The sequence below is a fragment of the Genypterus blacodes genome, unplaced genomic scaffold, assembly GCF_046128005.1.
Source record: "Genypterus blacodes isolate CSIRO-AG114 ecotype Tasmania unplaced genomic scaffold, CSIRO-AGI_Gbla_v1 ptg000030l_1, whole genome shotgun sequence".
Lineage (NCBI taxonomy): Eukaryota > Metazoa > Chordata > Actinopteri > Ophidiiformes > Ophidiidae > Genypterus > Genypterus blacodes.
Window position 1 is genome coordinate 5,728,664 of NW_027466843.1, and position 27,250 is coordinate 5,755,913.

Here is a 27,250-nt window from a genome sequence, read left to right on the forward strand (position 1 = left end):
AACTCATTACTATTCAGGTAGTAAATGCAGTTGACAGACATGTTGCTCTGAGTCATCGCCATTTGCTACAAATATTCTCAGTTACAAATGCCTCCTGATTACATTTTACTAATACTCATGCATGGCTTAACACAATTATTGGGAAAAAGTCACAACACAGGTTGGATTGAGCAAATTCAGGGACACCACAAGGGTTACATTACTTACTTTTAGATAGTGCAAAGACTACAACAAGTTAACCAAAGACACTGCTAGAAGTTGGGTCCTGTTACTTTATCAAAAATGTTGTTGAACAGGCTTGGTCTTTAAGGTGGAACCAAGGTTGTTTACACCAAGACCAGGAAGAGGAGTTGTGGTCCAAAAGTTTAAATATACAAAACAAAGAAGATCTAATGTGCAGGTGTCATAGAGCTGAGCAGTACTCGTGAAGGGAGGGAAGCGCAGGAGGGAAGACAGGAGCTGGAGCAGCAGACACACACATTGGCGCTGATGACAAGCTGAAGTGAAGAGAATATCGCCGAGGCTGGGCACAAAAGGAGAAAATGGAGAGTGGATCTGGAATTCCGATGAGACACAAGCCATCAGGCAAAACGTCACAACAACATAAATTCAAATCTAATAATAGCCGTTCTGGCCAACACACAAAGTACCGAGTAGGTAGATAGAAAGATCTGGTGAAGAATGGATGGATGAACTGGTGCTTATATGCAGATGATAGCAGATGAATAACCGGTGTAGGACAAGTAATTTGAACAGGACCCAGGTACAGACAAATGAACACAGAGGGAGACATGGAGCAAAATGGGGACACAACAGGCAGGGACACAGATGCAAAGCCTGACAAATGTCAAGTAGATGTTTCGACGTTCAAACTTGAAGTCTTGTCTAAAACTTGTCTAAACCACCAACATGAAGTGACCTTTGTGAGGTCAGTTTGCAAAGTTTCACAGCCTCAGCCTTTGCACAACTGTTTCCAAGTCTTTAACAAACTGTTTTGGACTCAACCAACAGATTGATGTCTAAAAGTGGGGGAATTCTCCTTGGACATGAGCTGAATATTACTCTCAACCAAGTAGCATGGACCTTAGCAACCTATCATAATAACTTTGCAGAGACATTCAATTGAAGCATGAATCTATGCAAACTTTTGTAAAAAAAAGAAAATGTGAATTTCATTAAGTATTTTAGTTAGTCTATGTACTGTTTGTTATTCCCTGGCTATGTTCATTTGCCGGACACAAGAGAGGAACCCCCTGGGATGAGATACTGTATGCAATGTGTTTGTTAATCAGTCAAACCCTTCATTCCCCTTTCATCTCTAAACTGCCCTCTAACTAATCATATTTCTGTGCTCCCTGATATCACATATGAGAGCTATTACTTAATTTTTGATTTGCCCAGGCTGTTTCCCCTCAGCCGTGACTCCAGCTGTTTATGCTGTGATTGCTCCTGACATTTTAATAAGAAACTTTCCTAGGCTGACCCCAAGGTACGCGGCACTGTGTGTGCTGAATCACAAGTGATATATAGCAGAAACCAAAAGGGCAACTGTAAACAGTCAGAAATCCAACAGTGTTCACTCTCAGGTTTAGATTCACGTGTCACATATTTACATATGCGTGTCAGTGTGTGTAGGATAAATCTGTTTCTGCCTCGGCTCATGATGGCAAGGGCCTTTGTTTTGCATTGGAATTCCAGGTCTATTTCCTTCAAGTGCTAGTGAAATACGGAGTGAGTATTCAAGGAGAGATGGTGGGAGTGGAGCATGGAGGGAGCTGAGATCTGAAAGTTTGAAGATGGATTTCTGTAGGAGTGGTGTGTGGGCATTAGAATGCTGATGGTGCAGGGGAGACGACGACTTGGGAAATCACTCGTCTGTATCATTTCTCCACTCAACCTCACCATCAGAATCTGTTTCACTTTGGGCATTTGCAAATATCTAGAGGCCTACTGCCCTCAACATGTAGCTTGTTCAGACTCTAGGCTGCTTTTATGTACGATAACTTCTCACTTCCTTGAAGTCTAACTCCAAGAACCTTTTCACGAGTTACACATTCGATGTTGAGTTCAATCACTTTAATACAAATTTTTTTCTTCAAATTTTCTTTCTTTCTCATGGCCGTCCAAACTAAATTGGATTGAACTGGAATCCACTTAGCAATGCATCATACCTATTTCGGGTTGTGAAGTTCAATCGAAATTCCATTTTACATTATTTTTCCAGATGTCCACCTCTTTCAAAGAGGGTTAAGCGTTCACCTGCATCTGTGGGATCATAGCCCAGGGACATTAAATCCCAGTGCAGAACAAGATCCAACGACAGAAATTAATAGAAAAATCTCAATGAAAATGTCACTCTTATTCTTCCCATGATAAACAATCAATAGGTACAATTCACTCTGGACGTATGTAGATAATGGTCTGGATCCGGCAAATTAAAATACTGTTTATGTTTGGACAGGGCGAAATTAATGTAATTGCCCTGTAGTCACAATTAGGGCTAGACCCAAGAACCACTAATGCAAACTGTTTCGATGCATCTTGAAAGATCGCAAAGATCTAGAACGTTTTTTTGTACATTATTGTCATTTCTTTATCTGGAGATCTGTGCCTTATTAAAACCTTGAGATGTGTTCTAAAATGACTGTCCGTCTGAGTAGTACTTTGGGATCTTATTTTTATAAGACTGCATTAGTGTGCACATCAGCAATGCAAAATGTCTCCCTCATTTCCACGCTCGTTGCCAGATGACAACATGGCAGGTTACATGGTTACAGGTTGTACTTATGTAGTCTGTATTTTTTTTAAAGTAACTCACAGTAAAAAATGCCAAAACACATCACCCGTTAATAAAGAATAATGTTTTGGTGTTGCAATTCATGTCATTAAGTATACCTACCTCGTCAAATCAATGATCCAGCTCTACAGAGTTCTGGATTGAGGGCTTGTTAAACAGAGTGTGGGGTTCAGGTTGTTTTCATCATTTGCAGACATGTCATGTCCACTAGACTGGCAAAATCTAGTTTCTTCCCAGAGGCAATAGTGATGGATTATCTCGCTTTAAGAAGCCATAATTCACCATTGTTCTCCCTCCTATGTGGACAGGCAGTTAAGTTTGTAGTTGCTGCAGGTTACTTCAGTGCCACCGACAGACTTGCATGTGATTTGTGTTCGTTAAGCATTTTCTTGTCTTATCAGAAGTGTTTGCCCTCTTAACCCTCTCTACTGCTGCGTTGAACATCGTCATTGTGCCACGATTTTGACGACATCTAAATAGACTTAGGCTTGAAAAAGTTATAAGAAAACATTTCTCCAAAACATTTTTCTAATCTGTGTTCTTAATTTAGATTTATTCATTAGAATCGGCTGGGGATGTCGCGCAAATGTAGTTGATGTTTGACCCTGTGAATTCCCTGATTGTGTTTGATGTTAAATCTTGCATTTCTCCCAACTAAAATTAAAGGACTGATAAAGTACATTGCCTGAAAGTGCTATTCCCAAATTACCACACTCTCTTCTGGGGTGCTCAGAAGTCCATGTTTAATGTGAAGTCCTTAAAACTAAATGATGCTTGGAAATAAATGAATAGTGATGCTATGGGTAGTCTTATCTTTCTGGCCACGTGTCACTAACCCCCTCTTTGTGTTTGTCTGTTGTAATTTCTATACTGTTCCCTCTGGCCTCTCCTCAGAAAGCCCTGTGAGTAGCATCCGCGTCCATTTATGGTCTTATAAAAGAACCGATCCATTGCCAGTTTGGTGCAAAATGATCCTGTAAACTAAAATGCAAGTCGCAAAGTCTTTGCTAGTGCTAAAGATCTAATGGGGAAAGTGGTGCCTTACAAGCAATTTAGACTACTTCTAGCTGAGAGAGCTCCCCCTCATTTTCACCTCCCTTTCACCTGCTTTTCCTCTCTGGCTCTTTGTCCTTTTACCCCATTATATCACTGCATCATATTCATTACTTTGCTAAGTGAAATGTAATCATTGCCAAATGTAATCCAGTGCAGTCACTGGCAGTATTAATAATAATATGACCTTTCTCCCATCTCTTCTAGTTGAGGAAGGCAGTGATGGACCATATCTCAGACTCTTTCCTGGAGACCAACGTCCCTCTGTTGGTGCTCATTGAGGCGGCTAAGAGCGGGAATGAGAAGGAGGTCAAGGAGTATGCCCAGGTGTTCCGTGAACATGCCAACAAGCTGGTGGAGGTCAGTCATAAATTATACATGGGAGCACGCACACACATATACAGAATCTATTCTTATTCACCTGGTGAAGATTGCAGCATTATGCATATTTGTAGCATGTAGTGTGGAAAAATATACCAACTATGCACCTAAGAATAATGTGGTAATCATAAGGCATTGCTCATACAGAGTAATGTTCTTATCTATCTTGTCCAATAGAACTTCAAGAAAGGAATTCATGACCTTACATAACAGAAGACACCTTCTAAATCATATGTAAATCTAACATCTAACACACAAGAGACCTTGTGCCCATTTACATTGTCAAAATGTTGATGCCTTACATATACTGAAATTGGAAATTGTCCATGTATGGTCCATCCCACACACATCACAGCATAGAACTACCACCTCACACATACAGTGTATGATCACACACATAAACAAATATATACACACTTGCTATCTCCATGCGACACACTATACTGTGTAAGCTCATAACACTAATGGATATTTAATTGGGGGTCATTTGCTGATGTGCCTGCAGTTGTCAGACAAGTGAAGGTATCGTCAGGCAGATGACTGAAGGAAAATATGACTAATCAAGCAATCAATCAATCAATTATCTAATTTAATCTCTTCACATGTCGACTAAAATTTGATGAAAGATGGTTGCTGATAACGCATTTCGCTGGCTTTGTTTTTCACCGAAAATTTGGTGGTTCAGGTCATGCTTTTCTGTTGCTTTTCTCAGGTCATGAGGTCAGTCAGGAGACAGGCGCACAGCTGATGGAATATTTATGTAGCGTGTAGGGTTGGAGAATATGGCGAGGGCTCTCAAATATGAATAGATACTTCATTTATGAAAATCTGAGGAGCATCAAGAATGTCACTCCACTGTCTATCTCTGCCCGAGGGGTCAAAATAGGTTTGGGACCATTACATTTAACTGAGATGGACCTTTATTTCAGACCTTGCACAATACAGCAGTTTTTTCAGAATCACTCACTTATCACTGTAGAAAAAAATTACTTGGTTTTATCACACATCTTTATCTCTTTACAAATAAGCAATATAAAGGATTTCAAAATGATGGTAAACTCAAACTCAGCATTTGGGTGGGTGGGTGGATGGATGGATGGATGGATGGATGGATGGATGGATGGATGCGTCCTGCTAATTCTTTACATAAAAAGATCTACCTGTGTCCCATAGGACAATCTTTGTGGCCTGTTTGTGTAATACCTTTGAACAGCTTTGTCAATGTCATTTTGCTACATAGCATAACTCATTTTTGAATCAATTTTGTTGGACCCATTTAATTGCTTTTGTCAATCAGTATTTGCACTTCACACACATACACACACTCACTCACACAGTGTTTATGTGTTTGCGACTTCAACAATTTTCCTTTAAAACACTCCATCCACATTAAGACAAGCAAACGATCTGACATGCCTGAAATCTATCTGATTGCATCACAGCCAGATCTGTCTTTGTTCATTGGTGGCTTTTAGGATCTGTAGGTGTTGTGTGGTCTTCATGGAAAATTCACCAGTGAGAACCTTCCAAACAGATCATTCAACATTTCACCAACAATCAGAACCAACAACCAGAAAATGGTGGCTTAATCAGTAGACAGCACAGGTTCAAGCCTGTGATTAAAGTTAAACAGTGTACAGCAGTACAATAAACAGTGTACTAAGCAGTGTAGCCGTGGTCAATGCTCGAAGTGGGAAAAATTATAGCTCAACCGCAATCTTGTATTTGTACAATGGTGTTTATTTACAATTATGCTCCCAAATAGGGGGTATAGGTGATTCAAAAATAGTTTTTACAGTGAAAATGCACATTACACACACTGACCAACCGCATTGCAGAACCGGGCTGGGAAATTGTTCATCCACATTGTGAGCCAGGTTTTTGATTGTTTTTGTAAGAGTGGAAATACATGTTCGCCATAAGGCAGAACTCGTATGGTTAGAAGCCTGCTGTGACCTCATCCTCCATTCTGCCCTAGCCACTGACCTTTCTACCTCACAACCCTTGATTATCCACCTACCTGGCACCCCTTGGATATAGAACGATGTCAAGAGCTGACCCGTAGCTTGTTCACTGACTTACAATTTTACCAGTTGGTTCATTGGATGTTTTTTACCAGTCTTTTATAGCATATACATTTAATTTAAACATTTAAATAACCCCACAGATGGATTTTTATATAAATTGTTAGAACTCTTCCTGAATTTCTAATTGCCTTTTTCCGCAAATGGTTACTATTACACCTCCAGCCATGTTAAAGAGAGGGATCTCTCTTCAAATTTCTTCTTCCGAAGATTCTTCTATATGCATATTCTATATCAATTCCATTCACATTCACATTCACATTCAGATGGTTGATCTGAACATGTCAATGCATCTAGCCCCATGTCTGAATGTGGAGTGGTCACTGCTCAGCTTTGATCAACAGGAGATTCAATTACCTGACTCCAAAAAGAGTGAAAGAGCAAGCATGGGCAAGCAAGAGAGAGAGAGAGCCTGCAGAAGAAGTATAGCTGAAACTTAATCCTTTTTTGGACTAATTCAATTCAGTAAAAGGTTGTGGTTGAACATGTATTCAGTAGACCCATATAATACTTGTGTCTTTAATATAAAAGGTTTATTAGAAATTTACCAGGGTCAGAATAATGTGGTGATCCCGCTTCTGACATCTGCTACCACATTGACACTGGTCTGAGTGCATGATACCTTTCAACACCATTTTTTTGCAATAATAAGTATTTCAGTGGCAATATAGATCCATAATATATCATAATTTCCTTATCCACCATTGCTATTCAATCTACTGACACCAAGCCAGGATAAGAAGTATTGTAACTGTTGTTCATTCATTGGAAATTCAAAGTGAATGAACAACAACTCATTTGTGCATCCACAGGCAATTAAGAAGATGCCATGGACATTACCTGTACACTATCTGCACTGCCACTTATTTACTTACAAGCTATTTTGCTTCTGGGAGCTGTCAAAGTGAAAGCTATATTGAGGGGCCTGCAGTTCCACTATAAAGGGGATTGGCACACTCTTTCACTGAGGTTTATGTGTTGACCCCTCTTGTGGTCATCCTTGAGGGGTTTGGAGCGTGTTCAGTACTTGGCCACTCTGCCCTGGGGGTCAGCAGAAGGAGGCAGTGACAAATTCCTCTGCCCCTCGGTGGGAGTTGTTTTGTTCTTCTCACGGCCGTCTCAGGGGGAGCCTTTAGAAGACACTCGGCAGGTCTCCCTTTACTTATCCTCACCGAGGACAGCTCTGCTGGTTGATTTGACTCGAGCTGTGAGACTTGAGTGATTTGTGTGCCCCTTTGGTCCACCCTAGCTGTTTACTGATGATGGGAGATCTGAGTGACTCACTCACTCAAAAGCATCCATTGTATCCAACCACATTAAGACTTTGTTTAGCACAAGGACACTTCATACTGTACATTTGGTTCCTCTTTCCGTTGAGATCTCTGTCTATAGAGAGTAAATATTGTTTGTGCCCTGGTCATGCATCACCTTGTTTTGAAAAGTATGCATGAATCTTCAGTGAGGTATCCACAGTAGCTATTTGCATGCTATGGAGACGGAGTAGTGAGTTGCAGTCCCAGCACAGACAAGTTCTTTGGCTGTGTGGCGGCACAGCCTATTCGTAGATTGTACATTTTGTAAATAGAATTTGGCAGCATGGACAGCCTTGTTAAGTGCGGTATGAGTGGAAGAGATCTTTACTTGTTTTAGTGTAGCGGTTGACACCCTGCTGGGCGTTTCTCTCTCTTTTGTCAGCTCTGTATGTGGTGCTTCAGCAGAGAAACCCAGAGTGAGTCAAAATATTGTCTCTAACATTTTCTATGTAACACTGCCATGGCAGGAAAGTAAGTAGCTTTGGCCTGCTTTATATACAACAAACATTTCACCTACAGTATTTGTTCAAAGGAACAACTTGCTGAAAATGTATTGAACGAGGAAAGGTTTTGCCCTTACCCTTACAGTATATGAAATACAGTTTCTCTCCTGAAAACCCTAATGCTTTAATGCCATCAATAGAGGATTCCATACCTTTTACCCTTCTCTTAAAGATTTATGGCTTTACAGCATTTCTGAAATGTCTTCCACAAGGTTGGTTGCAAAAACAATGTTACTGTAGATTCAGAAATGAATGTTTTAGCTGGCCATTGCTGTAAATGTGTGCTTATCTATACATTATCTTGTGAACACTTAATTTAACCCACGTTAGGTATGTGATTTGTACTTAGCGATTACCCATAATCTACTTGTAAACACAATAAAGTGGTACCAGTATGAACCTTTTACATTTCAAACTTCAAATAGCCATAGTTTTACAGTATGAATGATTAAGTTCCACAAATGTTCTCTGCAATGGATGTGATTTAGTCATTTTAGCTTCGATTGTATGACGTCTCTGGAATATCTCCACTTAACTGTACTTACGTATTGAGTTTTTCTGTTGTAATTCCCGCAAGACAAGAGACACTAAGTGAGAAATTGTTACTGCTTCTGAAATATGGAGAAATTTGTTATCCTCATGGGATATTTCTAGGAAATATTAAAGTAGATTACATCTGGCATTTAATAAAATACCTAGATCCTAGTTTGATTGCCTATTATGCTTCAATAATTTCCAGCATAGAAAGAATTGAAATTTATGTTTGGATGAACAATGTCGAAATATGCTTTCTAAGATTTCTCTTCAGTATTGTTTTGCAGCTTTGTGGTCTATTCTTCATCTAAACAAGATGGTTCACTGCAATATTCCTCACTGTGGGTAAATACTGATAAGTCCAGCGCCATAACCACAACCACAAAGCTCTCCCATAAATAGAGGTATAATAAAATAGTAGTTGTAATATCAAGCTGTACAATATATCATCAATGGGAACCAGTTTATAGCTATGGAGTCATAGCAGCAGTCAAATTGGGAGAATTTGGTCATATATTTCTAATATTTTGTTTTGTTTTAGGTCTTATACTTGTACATATCTACCACTATAAACCACCCGTTTTCAAAGATTTCATCACAATTGTTAACTTTTTAACACCACTGCCAAAAGTCTGTGTAGGCTTTTTTATAGTGACTGGTCCACAATAATACAAGTAATGCATATATCACATGCTGTTTGTTGATAATTGCAGAGTAGGCTCAATGGAGGCAGCGAGGAGAATGTATCCTTACTGGTCATTGTGAGCTAATGTGTTTGTCTTCAGGCTGTTCTATATCCGTAGCTATCATTGCCATTGCTGTAATCATCATTATTCTTGCCATCACTGACACGTCATTGTAACCGTCCTCATCTAAACCCTGTAATATCGCAGGCTAATTATTGTCCTGATCAATGTCACTGCAGTCATATTTCTGATGTCAAGGAGGAGCTGTCTCAAGCCATTAGCCTTGAGTTCGAACACGATCAACACTATCAAAGGGAAAACTGCCCTTCTTCGAGCCTGCTTTGCTTCCTTTTGGTTTTGTTCCACTTGGCCCCACATTGTTCTCTGCTCACCTCACTGAGAAGTCAGGTTCACCCCAAGGGCCTTCCTAATCACATCATACTCATTAGCACCATCCTGAGCAGATACAGGAAACCACTAATTATTTTAGGCTGGCTATTTCAGCGGGTGAAATGGATCTGCGTGTTAGAGTGCAATGACGCTGCTACTGTAGTCAAAGAAGGATCTCCATGACCCCCACATTCTTGGTTTTGAACTGTATTTATTCAAAAGTCTAAAAATGGCACATTCGCAACATGCACATATAGTATATATATATATATAGTGTATGAGTAAGAGAGAGAGAACCCACACACGCTTGGGGGCACACGCACGTTCAAATGTCTCACTATCGAGAAGTAGACGGTGACCCCACCCCCACATCCAGTTCACTTCTGACAATTCTGTCTTCATTATTGCAATATTTGCACTTCAGAAGTTAAGATAAGATAAAACTTTATCCCGAGGGAAATCGCTGACTAAACTAAATCCAAATGATAGCATTCTCTGTCATTTGTACAGGTACAGGTACATTCTAAAAAGTACACGATATAAGGAATACATTTTATTTCAAGTCAGCAGCGCAATTTCATCTATACTGTATGAGAGAGCATGTATATTATATGAACCAATCTGATATGTAAAAACAAATAAAGTCAGTCTCACTAATAAATTCCCCATGTTGGAGATGACAGAGTAATCTTTTAATATCTTAATCGCTATAAATGTGTGTTACTGACAATGAGCTTCTCAATGATCATCTGACTCTAACTGAAACACCATTACTGCGATAGAAATGATAGAAAATTATTTCTTGAAGGCAAAATATGCTGTTTCATTCCCTTAAATGATGAAAAATGATCATGATAAATAATGCCTTTTTATGTATTTTGCAAGACTACCGCAATTAGTGTAAAAGAAACATTTCCCATGCCTAGTATGTCATTAAAGATATTTACTCTAAAACATCAATCTCTGTGCCCGAAAATGTTTTTTTGTAGAAATGGAGACATTACTACTTTCGACTTAATACATAAATAATGAGTCAAAAGTAGTGAGCATGCAGTGAATATCATTTTATACCTAAGAAATTATGGCGGAAGATTGTCTTCTATCCCTGTGAAGCCTCCTCCCAGCGCTCCACAGATCTTTATTAGTCTACAATCACCTGTGTCCTTGACCATATCTATATGTCTATGTTTATAACCGTCGTTGTTCTTTCTCGTTTGACACCCAAATTCTTCAGTTTTAGCTCTGGCTTAAATCTGCCACTTTCATTGATAAGAGTCCTAGCTCCCCATTAAATTAGTGGTGCCTGTTGTACTGTTGCTGATTGAATCACAAGATGAATATCCACATTTTTAAACGTGCCGTACTTGTTTTTTATAGCAGAAGCCTGGATGTATACATGCCAGCACTCTTGCACATCTTAAGGACATTCCAGTCCATCACTATTCTAATGTCAGAATAAGGTTTGCCACTGACCTTGACTCCACCATTGAAGCCTTTCTACTGAACAGCTCTAGACTTATGAGGGAGACTTTTTATCTGGCTTATCTCTAAATGGAAAGTTTCTCTCTAAAGCTTCTTTTCTGCTGATTAGAATTTAATCCTGTATATGATGGAAATTTTACTTTTTTATGAGCTGTCCCTTGGCCAATTTCAGCCATGTTTTTGTATTATCTTCCAATGCTGCCCCTTCGTTATGATTGACCCTTTTGTGTCGTATTTATCTTTGCACCATTTTTGAATCACTCACTGTGTTACTTCGCATAATCCTTGACTTGACTTTCTCTTAATTTTTTCTTGATACCAAAAGATGAAAGTCACAAATGCAGCAGTGCTTTACGGAGGTTTATGGTTTGCTATCCATCTATGGCCATCGTAATATTAAGATTTTCCCCTTTTATCAGTTAATTAGCTTTTCCTACTTTGGATTTATGGCAGTGACCTTACTTTGGACATAACCAATGTCAAGGGGAAAACATACCTTCAGTGATTATGCATAATCGATATAGAGTTGAGTGTAACCATGACTGAATTGGCCTTCAGGGCTCAGTGACATGGGACTGACTGCAGCAGTAAATATTATTCTGGGGGCCACTGCATTAAGCACTTTACTGGACAGTTAAGTGTGCAGCGGATGGATCACTGTTGGAACAGGTCTATTTGTGATGACCCAAATTAATCCTCTTTTTTCATACAAAGTAATTAGCTTCAGAGGAAATCTGGCTTTGGCAGATGTTTCCTCCCTGGAAAGATACATCAACCCCACTTGACTGTTTCCTTATGGTGTTATTTTTAGATGAGCTCCTGGCTTGGAAAAAAAAGGCTGCAGGGATTTAATTGTTTTATCTTTGCGACAGATTTCCACCATTTGAGAGACAAATGTAATAAGAGAACAAGTCTGTGCAAAGTGCCTCCCCAAAGAATTCAACCAGAGAGGATTTGGTGTTAGTGTTTTGTTCTCTGCATTTAACCCTTTTAAACTATGAGGAGCAGTGGACAGTGCAGCTCCTGTGGACCAAGGCACATCTATAGCCTAGTCACTAGGCTATAGATGTGCCTTGGTCTAGTGCCTTGGTCTAGGGCAGGAGAAATTAACTGAACGTGATTTGGTGGTGGGGCAAACCGAGTAAGCAGAGGAAACCCACACGGACACAGCAAGAGAATGCAAACTCCACTTAGAGGACTAGGACCAACTAGAGATTCAAACCCAAGACCCTCTTGTTGTGAGGCAACAGTGCTAACCTCTGTGTGTTTTGTTCATCAAAGATGTCTAGTGGACACAAACGTTGTACTATATTATTTGTTCTAAAATATTTCAGGTCATTGAGAAACTGGTAAAGATATTTGAGAGTTGAGACTCTCACAAAAGCTCCTTGAACTCAACTGAACAAGAAATGTTTTTGTCTTGTCATGTACTTAGTCGAGAGGGAGACTAGAAGATGCGAACAGTTTCCATGATAGCCACAGAGACCAGCGGCCATTCTAATACAGCTACCTTTTTGCCTGTGAATAGAAATTTTGAGCCCGATCATTTCATCAGATCAGATGAAAAATGAAGGCAGTCATGTTAAATTACTGACCGGCTCAAAGATTTCCTGTTGAATCAGGAACTACTTTGATGGATTGCTTTGACTTTATTTCCGAGGCGTGTGTTGTTAAGATGCCCAGCCTATGTGGGCAAGGCAACATTAGCAGAGTCTGAGTGCATCTCAGTAAATGTTTCTATTCACACGAACATTTAGTGAGATACATTAGTTGTAACAGATATCCATTACTTAACACAGATAAATCCAGTACAATTGCATAGAGACCAAATGGAAAGCTCAAAATCTATATTAAGAAGCACATCATTTTTCACTTTAATGGGCATATGATACCTTCCTTCTCCTCCAGCCTCTTCCCAACAATTTATCCAAAACAAATGTCTCTTCTTTCAAAAGTCATTTCATTATATTGCCTTCAATAAAACATTTTACTCTTACTATTTAATATGTTTTGCAGGCAACAGATTCATTAGATTCATTCATTAATATACCTGGTGAAATGAAATGCAAAATAAATGTTCACGACAGCTCACTTCAACTGCCAGAGGCAAGCTGCAAATTCTCAATTGAACACAAATGCATATTAGTCTTCTTTTAAGATTCATATGAGAATGACATCGTAGTGACATAAATATATCGTAATTGTATTTATTTGACATGAAATTTGAATGTCCAGTAGAGTAGCCCCATAATAAACATTCAATATCAACCAAAGTTGACCTGACCAAATAGTAGTAATAGAAGATTTATTTGTGGAAGCTGTTTTGTCTGGTGCATCAAAAGACAAAAGCTTGAGCGATCCAACAGCTGATGTCAGAAATTCCACGCAATCAATCATTACTGACTGGTGTCGGGTAATATGATCAATACTGCCAAAAGTTAAAACCATAAAGAGATACAATCCAACTGAAAGGTATTATCTATCCTGACTTGTTTTACTCCACTGTGGTATTCAGCAGCATTGTGTTGTAACACTGCTTGATATCATAGTCGCAAGGTAATAAGTATGCCTAGTGTATATGTTGCATAAACTGTGCAGTGTAGTAAAATATAGTAAAATCTAGTGTTTATGGCATTGCTTGGGCTAACTCCAGGGTAAGTAATACATTATAATTTGATTCCCTCCCCTACTAACGAATGAGGCAGCTGCATTACTGTATATCTTTCTGTAACAACGCTACAGTTACTATAAACAATTGGCCAGGTTGTTGCAGACAAATCGAAAAACTGTGGTATCCTACAATAACATAAGCCAAAGACATAATGTAAAAATAGAAGCATGAGTCAGCACTGTAGCAGATAATGTCACGATTGACCCTACTGCACAGAATTGCCCACTTCTCAGAAATATAAATATTTTTTTGTTGTGGCCTTTTCAGAGTTTGTCGGCTAATTAAGTTATACCACCGGTGCAAATTGTTTAGAGTGGGAAAACTGCAGCTGGCAAGAATGGACAGAGAAGATACAGCTATGTAGAAATAATGAGTTGGTTGCTCCTATAGCAGCTCCACACTCTATTTTTAGGCAAGTAAAGTTTTTCCGTTGCGATCTTGTAGCCCATTGAAAGTATCTGAGCATACAGTTATCGCCTTACAAATAATAATAAATAACAATAAAGTCCTATCCTATCCTAAGAGCACATCTCTCCTACATCTTCAAATGTGCTAATTTATTATAAGAAAGTCCCCCACAGAAGTTTGAAGCCTCTTTTCTAAAAATTCACACTGACGTCTTTGGCGTTTCTCACTCGTGACTTCACTGTGACATCTTAGAGAAAATTGATCACCAGCCCTTTTTTTGAAGCTGTGCCCAGGGACACAATCAACTAAACTTTTAAACCTCAAACTGACATGTATATTATTTGTGTTACATTTGTGCTGTATTGTTCTTAACAGACATAATCAAATGGAAATTGCTTTGACATCATGCTTGTATCAACACAAAACCTCCAAACATTCAGGCTAAGGGGAAACGACTCAGAGTCTGTTAGCTCGCACCAAAAGCACAGATTGGCTAACACGTTTTTGCGAGACACATTTCGCCAAATTTCTCTCAAGCAAACTGCTGTGGAGATAGGCTAAGCTCTGAGACAAAAGCACAGTCAGCATTCCCACTGAGCGTGAGCGTAGCTTCTGCATCCAAGGTGCTATGTGATGAGGAGCAGTAGAATTCCTGTCATGTTTTCTCAATATGACACTAAGTGGATTACACTAGATTAAGTATGACAAAAGAGAAACCAAAGAAGAAATACAATTTGACATATCACCGTGGTTCGTTGCTTGGAACAAATAGACTTTCTATGGTAACATGATATATAGCCTGGCATAAATCCTTAATTATGTCATGTGCTCAGAGGGGCTTAGTCTTATCGCTTTAGATGTCCCATAATGCCTTTTCACGTCTGATCCATGTATCATCTTCATTTTTCAGAATGTGAACAATACAGCCTTCCAAATTGCGAAATGTCCTGACATGTCCCATTTTGTCTCTAATGTAGAATATGTAGGTGTAATGGGCTTTATCTCAATCGTCATGAGATGATTCATATGTGGTTTGCATTCCCGACAAAATCGTTTCATAAAAATCCAAAAAAGGAAATGATAAGGCAATGACCTTTTTAAAATAATTTCTCTTTGACCTATTCTCTCACCAAGCAAATACAAACCTCTGTATCTTATTAACCTGCCAAGCAGCATACAGCAGGTCAACAATTCTCTGTGTTGGCCTCATATTTGATTTTATCTAATCCGTATCTTTCTAACGTAATGAAATTGATAATCCCCGGGTTTCTTCATTCTCCCACATACTGTAGGTAAGGTTATTTTTATGAGTACAGTGGAGGAGGAGGGAATGCTGGTTCTCCAAGGGGAGTCAATATGAAGTGTGAGCAAATCTGCCAGAGATAACTGCTTCTACTGTAATATCTCATGAAACCTCTGTTTTTATTAGTTCAAGTGATGGACAGAGAGGAGGCAATATGTTTGGACTGTGACACATTCACCCACTTACTAATAATTTGATGTTGTTTCCAGTCCTGATGTAATTTCATTCAATTCAACTTTATTTATTTATATTACCCCATATCATAGCAAAGCGTATTTAGGCACTTTACATACAGAGCATGTTAAGTACACTCTGCACTTTTATTCTGGACACCATGTTCAATGGACAAATAAGGTCTTTCAAACAAAATACAGCAGCAGGGTTATCTGCCAACCGTCAATGCCCGAATATATGAAGACTGAAAGCTCAATGTATTTTTAAATTTATTCAATTACTTTTGCATCAATGGAGAGACCTTCTATCTTTTGTCTATTAAAATGTATCATCCATACAGAGACAGCAATGAATGGAGAGGAAATGCAGAAAACCCTCGCAGCTTATTTCAAAGTGAAAATTGACTCTTTGTACCTGCTGATGGATATTTTTCAGAACAGATTTTAAAGAAGGCCCAACCCAAACACAGATAAATGAACATATGGGAAAGTGTTCTGAAAAAGTGAGAATCATTTCCTACACAATAAAGAAATAATCTCAGTTGTCAATCACTTTTCTTATTTTTTAAACAAGTAAGAGTCCTTCTGTGGAGACTTCAGATGATTTCCTTTTAAGATGGAATCATTCCTCTATGAGTGACCTGCGCAAATCCATATTATTACTTTTATGGATCTGACCGGGAGTGAGTCCCTGAAAGCTCAGATTGATTGGGGATATTGACTACCGTTCCAGTTCCTCACTCAGCCTCTTCCTCTTCAGCATTGCTAATACACCAAACCAGTAGTATAACTCTTTTTCCTGTGGCTCATCAATTCAACGACCCTTTTGTAAAAGGGTAAATTAAACCACGTCCCACAACCATTTTACCTCACCGACAGCAGGTTAATGGCTCATCAAGAGTCTGTTCTCTATCCTGAAACGGATCTTCTCATTCTCATGCCTGCTCATCCTTACAACAGCTCCACTGATGACATTGTGTGTGTGTGTGTGTGTGTGTGTGTGTGTTTGTGCTTGTGCTTGTGCTTATACAGTTTGCACTTGCAGATTTGCAGGTTTGTATAAAGAATAGAAATGCAGCTCTGAAATCGACAGTAATATGAGGCCAGCTGGCAGGTTGACACGTTGGATGTGGTGATTGGTTGAGGGCAAAGTCAGAGAGATAGTGTTTAAGACATTACCCATGTAGGGAAAATGAGCTTAGGAACTAATGCAAAGTGTAAATGTACGGAGAACATTGAGACTTAATTGCTATCTGTCAGACCACATATGGGCCTTCGTCATAACTAGGCAGGTGTAAATGGGTCTTTGCATTTGTAATACTGGCTGCAAAAAAGTGATTCGAGTTTTTCCATAGCAGGAATCTGGCTCGTGTAATAACCTGCATACTGAAATGTGATCACAATACAGGTTTAAATGCAGGTGCCAACATTGGATGTTGTTATCTGGATGATATATCTGGATACAGATGTTGGTGTTGATGCAAGATGTAATTGTGGCCTAAGAGAGACCCCACAGAGAGTGGAGAGATACAAAGAAATCATTTTATTAATTCTTATCTCTGTCCTTCATCACTAAACAGTGGTGGTGGTATCTGTGGCAGGTGCAGTATTATCAGCTGATGGTATAGCAATGATGAACACTGTCTCCCTGAAGATACAAATGGGCCACAAGCTTCTAACAGTCCAGGTGCTATTGGTTTTTCCCCAGAGGTGAGGATATCATCCATGTGTGTTGGAGGATGTGAAGATCATTGAGTTTAAAGGCTACATCTGAAAGAGCTACAGCACGTCATATTCCTCAACAGTCCTTTCATGTGTCTTTCAATATCACTTCACATGTTTGATTATTACCTTTTTCTGCTTTTATTAGAATCTAGAACAATCTGCTGTTGTCATGCCATTGTGGTGATTCGAACTACTGAACTCCAATCTAGCTGTGTTGCAAATATAAAGTGAGCTAAACCTCTAAGGAGCTGCTCCACAGCCCCTTCTCCACTTCCCCGAGGTACAAAGTCCTAGTTTGAGCGTTCACTTACATCATCAAAGGGCCTCTCTGTCTCATGTAATATTAACATGTGCTAAATCAGTGGCAAACAGCAGCAGCAGCAATGTTTACACAGCATTAGCACAGGCTTGCCAAAGACCCAGCAAGAGGGTCTAGCACCCATGGGAGAGGATTATAATATTCAGTATATGAATTTACTGTTTTACAAGGTGACTAATTTAGGCACACTGCATCTGTCATCCAGCTCTGCAGCCATGGAGATCGCTTAATAGCACATTTGCACATGAAAACAAAATAGTGTCATTGCATTTATAGTTATGTTTATATGTGACATAAATGGAAAAAAATGGATGTCGAAAAGAATATTAAAATTTGTTGGGAGGACAGAAAAGAAAATTTGGAGTACAGGTGGGATCTCACCTGTTTCTCTCAATCAAGTATTCAGAAAGCTCTTGAGGTGCGGTGGGCTGTCACTGTGAAGTCAAATCAACTGGGATTTAAGTCTATTAATCACACATGTAACACAACCCACTAAAGTAGCACCAGGTGTTCCTACTAAAATGGCACCAGGTGTTAAGGACACATGTAATTTTATTAGGAACACATGTTGTTTCATTAGAAACACCTGGTGCCATTTCAGTAGAAACACCTGGTGCCATTTTATTAGGAACACCTGGTGCCATTTTATTAGGAACACGTGCCATTAGTCGTTCCTAATAAAATGGCACGTGTTCTGTATTAAATGACACCAGGTGTTACTAATAAAATGGCACACAATCATTTTTGTCCTTGTCTATATACAGCTCTGATTTGTGTGCAGGAGTGAGAATTAGAGCTTTAGTTGGAAATGGAGAAAGAGAGAAAATGCTTGGTGGTGCAGAAGAAAACCCATCAATTCTCATTAAGGAAAATAGATCATCTCTCCTAATTAGAGCCACAGCTTTATACCACGGCACAAATACAGAACACGCATGCTAGCTGTGGCAGGCACCACACACCACTGATTAATTAGCTACGCGAATAAAAACTAAAGGACCCTTTGATTTTGCCCCAGATAGCTCATTAAATGTAAATCACAATATATTGGAGGTCAGGTCCTTTGGGAAAATATACCAACCCTCTTCAAAACTGGTATGATGCACTGTTTATGAGATGTAATTGCCCTTCTGTTGACAAAATGTGTCTTACTGCAATAAGGTATGTATATACTGTAGCTTAAGAAATCTAACTTATTTGATTTTGATGGTGGAGTTAAAGCTACAGTACAGTCAATTATTTTTAACTTTTGTTGTTGGTGTCTCATGTTCCTGGGTGGCTGGAGAGGGATGCAGCAGATGGGATTGGGGAGGAGTGAATCATTTGCCCATGATTCTGTCCACTCCACAATCTATTGATCTATTATGTGACTCAAGAATTTCACTTTGTAACAATCCAGTCCATAACTCAGACTTGAAAAAAATGTGCCCTCTCTCCCATGACCCTGTCTGCATTACAAGTGACCCGCGTATAATTCCCACTTCTATAGTTGAGAAACTTGTGCTATTATTCCATCCTTAATCATCATTGATGGCATTAGACAGAAATTAAAAAATACAATCTACCACACATTGACATCTGCTCAATAATTATGACTTGGTCGGGGGGAATTTGTTGCTTGTCAAATATGGAGTGACAGATTTGGAGAGGAATGGAGTTTTGGCACCAACACAGACACTTTGCCTGAACAAAAAGCACTATGGATAATTGGGATCTTCCTTTTTAGATGATTAAGACGGTGTTAGAATTTAAAACAGAGCAGGCCGGGAGGAGGTCATTAAGGTAAAATAGTTCCTTCCTCATTTATGCAAGGAAATATTCAATTTGAAAGAAGTTCATCTAATTTCCGGACTATACTAGCCACTAAGTTATATGGCCACCTGGTCAAACCATCTCAGGATTACTGACACTGTTAACTACTTTATTTTCACTAAATGTAAAACAAGCTTCACTATTTCTCCCAGGATCTTGTCCCACCTGCATTTGGTCCCTGGACGTCGTAAACTTGTGTTGCTTCTACTTAACCATAAATATAACGCCGTGTTTTGTAGGCCAGGAATGTGTCATATCCTATTTTTGCCTGTGAAATGCATCAGTGCAAGTGTTGACATATCCACAAGTCTCTGATGTTGTTGTCTGCTGTTTTCTTTCCATTGTTTTTCCCTCCCAAATTAAATAAATAAAGTAGGAACATAAATCTAGCCCAGCACAAACAGGACATACCTAATTTCATTTCTATTCTTCCGTGACCCAATCTAGTCTTATCTCTCTTTGCAGGACTTTTGGGGTTTTATTTATTTATTTCCTCCTCTGCATTTCCATTTCCTAAAGATAACTTGTGTGTGGGGTTGTTAACAAAGGTCATAGGTGAAGTGAGTATCCAAAATGAGGTGGAAGTAGGGGTGAATCAGCAGCACGGCACGGGCGTAAACGGAATCATTATGCCGGCAGAACGTAGCTTTATGCATATTCATGTGAGCGACGCTGCTCATTAGTATCTTTTATCTGTTTCACAGACGATGCAGATGATTTTACTTACCTCCCACTTGCTATTCATGCTAGGCCACACCACCCAGAGTGATTTAGCCACAATACAATACCTCCCACTGCAAGAAGCATCTCTCACTGCTGCTATCTGGGCAATAATAATACTTTAATATTTATACTACTTGTATTGATGCGGCACTGAACCCTGGAGAAAAATGATTTTCGGTTTTATTTTTACACTCACGCTCCATCAAGCTCTGGTGAGAGGCTACACTGTGATGTGCTGTGTGTTGAGTTGTGTAATGTGTGTTCTTGTGGGTCTGTTGATCCACGTGCACTCACTGGTTGGACAACAATACACAACCACCGAGGCAGTAACACATGTGGATAAATGCGTGTAGCTTTCATGTACAGCTGCTTCACACAGATGTGATTCTGGAGTGTGCTTATCCACGCCTCTTATGTCTGCGATATATTTTTGTAATGCCTGAAAGTGATGTCAGTGGGAGCACAAGCTGTGTATGAGAGTCAGGTTGTGCTGTATTGGTATAAATGTGAAACAACTGCGTGTTTACATTTACTGTAATCATGCAATACAGAAAGTATGGCAAATACATAAACAAACATTCAGAACTGAGGCATGAACATAAACAGCTGATTAAACACACGTATTGTACTTGTATAATAAAAACAGATAACAAATATATACATGATAGTACAACGCCTGGGGAACTGTAATGATTCCCTCCAATTAGTATTATTCTGCTTAATTACTGTGTTGTTAAATTGAGAGCTAAACGTACTATATAGTTGGTGCTTATGCTTATTTGATGTAGTGCAGTATAAAAAAGACTGACCACAGATTTCTGCTGATCCTACTAATAGATGTTTCAAGTGTACAAGTGTACTTTATTGAATGTTGAATGTGCTGCTTTGCTACAGTGGCAGTGTAATGGCGTCATTAAAAAAGCTTTTCAGGGGAATCAAACTGTTTTATAATGCAAAGGGGAGAGTTCCTACTCAGATTCAGTCCTGTTGAACTCTGCGTAATTGTAGCAGCTCAGGTCTGAGATCCTTGTCTGACTCACTTGTGTTTGAATCTCTCTTTGAATGTCTGGGATGTCGCTTCTGTCCTCATTGATGCTGCAGAGTTTAGTCCATACTGAAACTGAAACCGCTCTTCCATACATACATACAAATGTTTTATGGAAATGATTTATAAATGACAAAAAATGTAATTGTGCTTGTTTGCGTTTGTGTTGTTGAATTGTGGCTTTTTGTAGTCCGAGTTACTTACTTGTATCCCACATGAGAAACTAGGAAAACCAATCAAAATGTATGTTATCTGGTGCCAAGAATGTGGCAAATGTTTCATTCTTTCAGTTCGACCATGGATTGCGAGTCAGGAAGAAAGCCTGTGCTTCCTACTTTGCACACACCAAGGTGAAAGTGGCTCTTGTACAACAGAAAATCATAATTGCCTGTATTGCTGTTAAGACAGTTTTTATGGCAGTCAGTAAGTAGGAGGGTTGGTGCATGATGGTGTTCATCTCTCTAATGACATGAAGAAGGAAGGATTTTCAGGTTCAAGATCATTTGAATTTCATCTTTGACAGATATTACTGTATAAGGTAAAGTGCTTTTTTTTTTTTTTTTATCTTTCAAAGCTGCCTGTTTCTAGCTAGTAAACCAGCACTGCAGCATTTAATACTATTGCAAATTGGGAGAATTGCAGGATTTGTTTCTCCATTCCATATTTCCTGCTCTGGCTGTTTCCTTCAGTTGAAATCCCAAGTATCCAGTGTGCCTGTATGAAAAGCTTAGAAAATGCATGCACAGATATGCAAACACACACACACACACACACACACACACACACACACACACACACACACACACACACAAACCTCTCCATTTATCTGGTCATTAGCAATGAGGAGGGAGTAAAAGGCCTGAGGTGGTGGGTGAAGTCATGCACTTTGTTTAGACAGTAAACATTATTTCTACTCTACAGAAAAATGTCTTCACGTATGGGCAGTAACAATTATCCAAGATACATTTATGCTATAACTGATGGTGATGGTTCCAAACTGTCATGGCCAGTCACAATGTAATCATACAGATTGATCGTTCTTTGCTCATAATCACCCGCTGTGATGTAATAACAGATAAGTGTCATAGCAAAGAAAATAAGAAAATAAGAAAATAAAAGAATTTTTCATGTCTCTTTTACAAAATGTAACATATTTGTCCTTTTGCTCTTTCCTCGCTCATAGAAATGTAGGATTTCTTGTCCTTTTCACTGACTCAGCTATGTGTCTCTGTTTAATTGGCTGCACCTGTTGTTTATAAATATTCAGCTGCTTTAAAGGATTTGAGCCTTAGCTGTCACTCACACTTCATTCTTTCAGGAAGACAAACAATTCAGTTATTTTTCAGGCCTTCAGGCTTCATTAGTGTTTTTTTTTTAGCATTTTCAAATATTTTCCTTTTTCATTTTCATTTTTAGAAAGTGCCAGTTTAAAACTATTCCCATTTTAAAGGTTTTTCTAGCCATTACCGATTGAAATATATTCAAATGTTCTTCAGGCCCTTCATAATTTCAGGCACAGAAACCATTCAAACATATTCCAGGCATGCCGGTTTCATTTTCTCTAGCTTTGTTAGGAATCTGTGACTGCCCCCTTTAGTTTGATTTAACTTTGTACAAACCACACTGATCTTCAACGTCGTCATGCAGTTCTTCTTTACAAAATGCAATTTTTACATGGGCTTTCCCAGTTCTTTCAAATCCTGCTTTATCTGACGTGATGTCTGGGTGAGGAAACCATATCATACCCCCTGAATAAAACCTATGCTCATGTATGACCATATAGCACCCAAACTGATCTTCTATGTCACCTCTTATTGAGAGTCAAAATCTTTGGCACTTGCCTATACACAGAATGTCACATATTTAGTTAAGACTCCCTTGTCTCCTCTTGTTGTGTGGGAGGCCTATATTTTCCCACACACTGACCTGCAGTATTCTAAGCCAACATCTCTGCTATATGACAGCTAACTTCTGGCCGCTATTTCCCTGGAGGTTTGGCTGAAACAGACATCTCTCCTATGAGACGTTGGCCTAACATACATACACAGAGACATGTGCTCCTGTGGACATAAGCAATGTGTCAGCTAGAAGAGATTGTTTCTACTTCCTATTGCACAGAACTGAACTAAAAGCAGCTCATAGTCATCGACTCAATGCTGAATTATACTTGAATTTGATACATTGATATGCAGCAGAGAGGATCCCATATTTATGGAGCAGTGACTGTCAAAGTACATAGAAAATTATGATTGCAGTGTACCTTTCATTTTGTCAGTAAAAACCTGAGTAATTGCCTCTACATTTTGGGATACAGAATAATAACAGTTGAAGTAAAGGTTTCATTTTCTCAGAATAATTTTTCCACTAGAGGTTTTTGTTATGGGATGAAAGAGCATTAATGAGACAAGCGTACGCCAGGCTGTAACAGGTACAAGCAGACCGGTCACAGTTCTCGCTGTGTGAAAAACCTTTCTCACTCCTGTTCATTGATGATTTATTGATTTCCAAATGCTATATTTGGGATACAGATTGCTGCTGAGGTTCAAGCATCCCCCTCTCATCTGATCACACACACATTGATAGGGATACACGCGAATGTATGTAAAACTATAATACAACTAGTCTTAACATGATTTATGCTGATAAATTTCTATTTGACAACCTTTGGCGACCATGGGCACCAGTGCAATCTAATCAGTCCATTGTTCTCAGCTACTTCCTCTGACTTTATTTTCGTACTTCTCCTTTTCTGTCATTGTCCCTGTTGCATTCATGCATAGATGGCATGCTAAGTGAAAGAGGAGCCAATGGGGATGAGCAATGCCTGCTAAGCTGGTCTTAGTCACGGGGCTTGTCATTAGATTAATGGAGCAGAAGGAGCCATCCATTCTCTCTCTCCAGAGGGGAGCTTTACTTTTGGTGGGGTGGGGAGAGGAGAAAATGAGGGGGAGGATGTGGCTCAGCCTCAAATAGTGGATGATTTGGAACTTTGCACCATCTCTCTCTGCACACACCTTCTGAAGAGCCCCTCGAATCACAGTGATGTTCTTCCTGTGGTCTCATGGGACCATCACAGGCCGACATAGTGACTGTAGTCCTCAAGAAAATAAAAAGTTCCCTATTTTCCAGGTGACACAACATTATTATATAAAAACTCAAATGCTGTGTTACACTGACATTGGTTTACCTGAAGTCATAGGTCTTCTACTACAGCAACAATGCTTCAGGACAGGTACATTGAAGCTCTTGAAATGCGCTGACATCACACAGCCTTGCAATTCAGGCTCTGACTGTCACGACAACAATGGCGGATGAGCCTGCCAGACTGTTGTTCTCTTTACTCCTTATTTTGATCACTGTTTGACGTCGAATCACAAAAGGCAAAATGCTTTAAAAATAACAGCTGATGTGGTGCCGATTGTGACGAGCTCAGAGGCGTTATCAGCCACACGAAGAGCGTTCACTTTGGGCCAAGGTCTGTCTGTACCTGGTTTTCGCCTTCTCATGAATCGTGTCTTTTTCAGGTTTTGTTGTGTGGCTGGTCGCCCTTTCGAATATGCGATAATGCAAGCAAAATGGAGTTTGTTTTCACACCTTCATTTTTCAAACCGTGCATGTAGTGTGGAAGGAGCAGTCTTTCATCACATATGTTTTTGCTATGGCTGTGTTGATATAACTACAGGCTACAGTAATGTGTCCTTAATTATCTAGAAGTATAACTACTGCAATGTATTGTACTACCCAAACACTTTAATAGCAGACATTCACACCCTGCAGCTAGATGCTGCCTCTGTCTACAGCATTCAAACTCATGTGCACACACGTCTAACAGCTTAAGATTCTGTTCTTCTCTGGCAAATTAATCCTGGCAAGAGGGGCAGCAATAAAGCAAAAACCTGAGAAGAATAAAGTTGCAGAACAGTGTTAACAGAGGAGGAGAGACAACTGTTGCCATGGCAAATAATCCTGATATTCTTGACTTTCCCCATTCCCAGCCAATTACCCCCAACCTTTGTTTCATCTTGGTAGCAAAGGTTTTTGGCAGAAGATTTCCTATCCTCTAATGAAAATTCGAGGACAATGTATGAATGTAAAATTGATAGTCACTTCTCTATCTTATGAAAGATGGATGTTTTTGTTTTTAAATTCCTGAATGCTGCATGTCGGTGCATTTATACATTTATGTATCGTACTACTCAGCCCTGACAAAGGCACAACAGACAAATCAGGGACAGTTTTCCTGATCAATTCACTCAGTGAAATGATATGATTATGTGCTTGGCTGCCTGCCACTTTGATATGATACAATGACACAAGGCCGTTTCTTCGAAGTGACTGGATTTTGAATGTGATTGACATCATAGGATTTCTTTGGAGTGGGTGTGAGGTTGAGGGTTTTGTGTAAAGCATTGTCAGTCAGGAGTCCTATAGCTTCAGTGTGTTGATGAAACACCAAAACAAACATTGAATGATGTGTTTTTGAGGGAGCAAAGCATTAACAGCAAATATACAAAGTGGAGGTTTCTTAACCAAAATTCAAGCAACAATTCTTAAGCAAAATTGTCACATACACAGTGCTGAATTATATATTTATTAAATCACAGTATGCATTTAGACAACTTATTAAAATTGAAATAATGAAGAAAAATGTGCAGATTCAAGATTACTCATTCACATATTCACATTGCCTTTTTAATAAAAGGATATATACACTACAGTACAAGTTCATTGCGTTCTTCATATTCTTCTTTGTGAATATGAACATGGTTTAATCTCTCTTTTTCCCTTTAAATCACAATAATGAAGTAGCTTGAATAGGCAGAGAGGCCTGTTACTAAAGCTCTTTTCAGGTTTTGTGAGGTCAATATTCCTATAAAAACTGCACTGTATGTATTAAGTAATCATAAAACACACATTTCCATATTTCAAAGGACATGTCAACGGCCCAAATATTAAGAAAAGTTCAATGAGTTATTTAATTATTATCACCACCTTTAGTTTACTTTAACAGTCAAGTGTCAGCTGATTTGTTTTTGTTTCATTGTGATTTTTCAGCACAAACTGTGGTATATGCAAATACATTAACTTGATGACAGGAGCAGAAGTCATATCTTTTCTGAGTCAAAAGCGTGTTGAGTCTGAGTTTAAGACAGATATCCAATTACTCAGAACACCAACAGCACCGCTGGGACCACAGCTGTGACTACACCCTGACGGTGTCTCCCTTCCCCCTGCCTTCTGTTTCACTGTGGAAAAAACCTTTAAAGCCAAAGGCTGAACCCTATCTTCTTATAAGGTAACATTAAGGGAACTGTTTCCTTAAAGTGCTTGATGACAGCAACACGTTTTAATGACATCCTTATCTGAAAGAGGATCTTCAAGGTGGAACGTAGATGCTGATGGCATTATTTTGGCTGGGAATGTCGACACGTTGCTCCCCAAGGACCAGTAGGTGTAGAAGCCTTCTCACTGCTTAATTAAACCAATCCTAAATTAATTGGACACACAATTTATAGTTTATCATCGCTATGTAAGGAAAGCACCCATAACACATGCGGCTTGAGGGTTCACATTAATTGGCAACCCAGGGCACAAGTTATGCCTGCTCTTTAATGAAGTAATTAGCTAAAGCTGTTGCATCAAAGGCTTGTGCAGATTGCAAATTTGACTTTGTCTGGTCAGTGGCACCTCAGACTCGGTACCATTAATTTATTATTTCAATGATTGCCCAATGCCAAAAAAGTGTGCCAAGAAAATGCTTTTGTAATTTCAAACACGTTAACACACTGTAGGGCAATACCACTAACTGTCTCACTGCAAGAACTTTGTCTTCATGAAGGCATTAAACTGG

The 27,250-nt window shown here is 39.1% G+C and overlaps 1 protein-coding gene across 3 annotated transcripts in view; it reads left to right on the top strand.

The window, feature by feature from the left end:
- Positions 1-27,250, top strand: part of ctnna2 (catenin (cadherin-associated protein), alpha 2) — a 226,107-nt gene that overhangs the window by 159,917 nt on the left and 38,940 nt on the right. For all 3 annotated transcript variants that reach the window (XM_076145595.1, XM_076145597.1, XM_076145596.1), the window contains one exon: positions 4,058-4,210. In XM_076145595.1, coding sequence (XP_076001710.1) covers positions 4,058-4,210 — 153 coding nt within the window. The remainder of the gene's footprint in view (positions 1-4,057; positions 4,211-27,250) is intronic.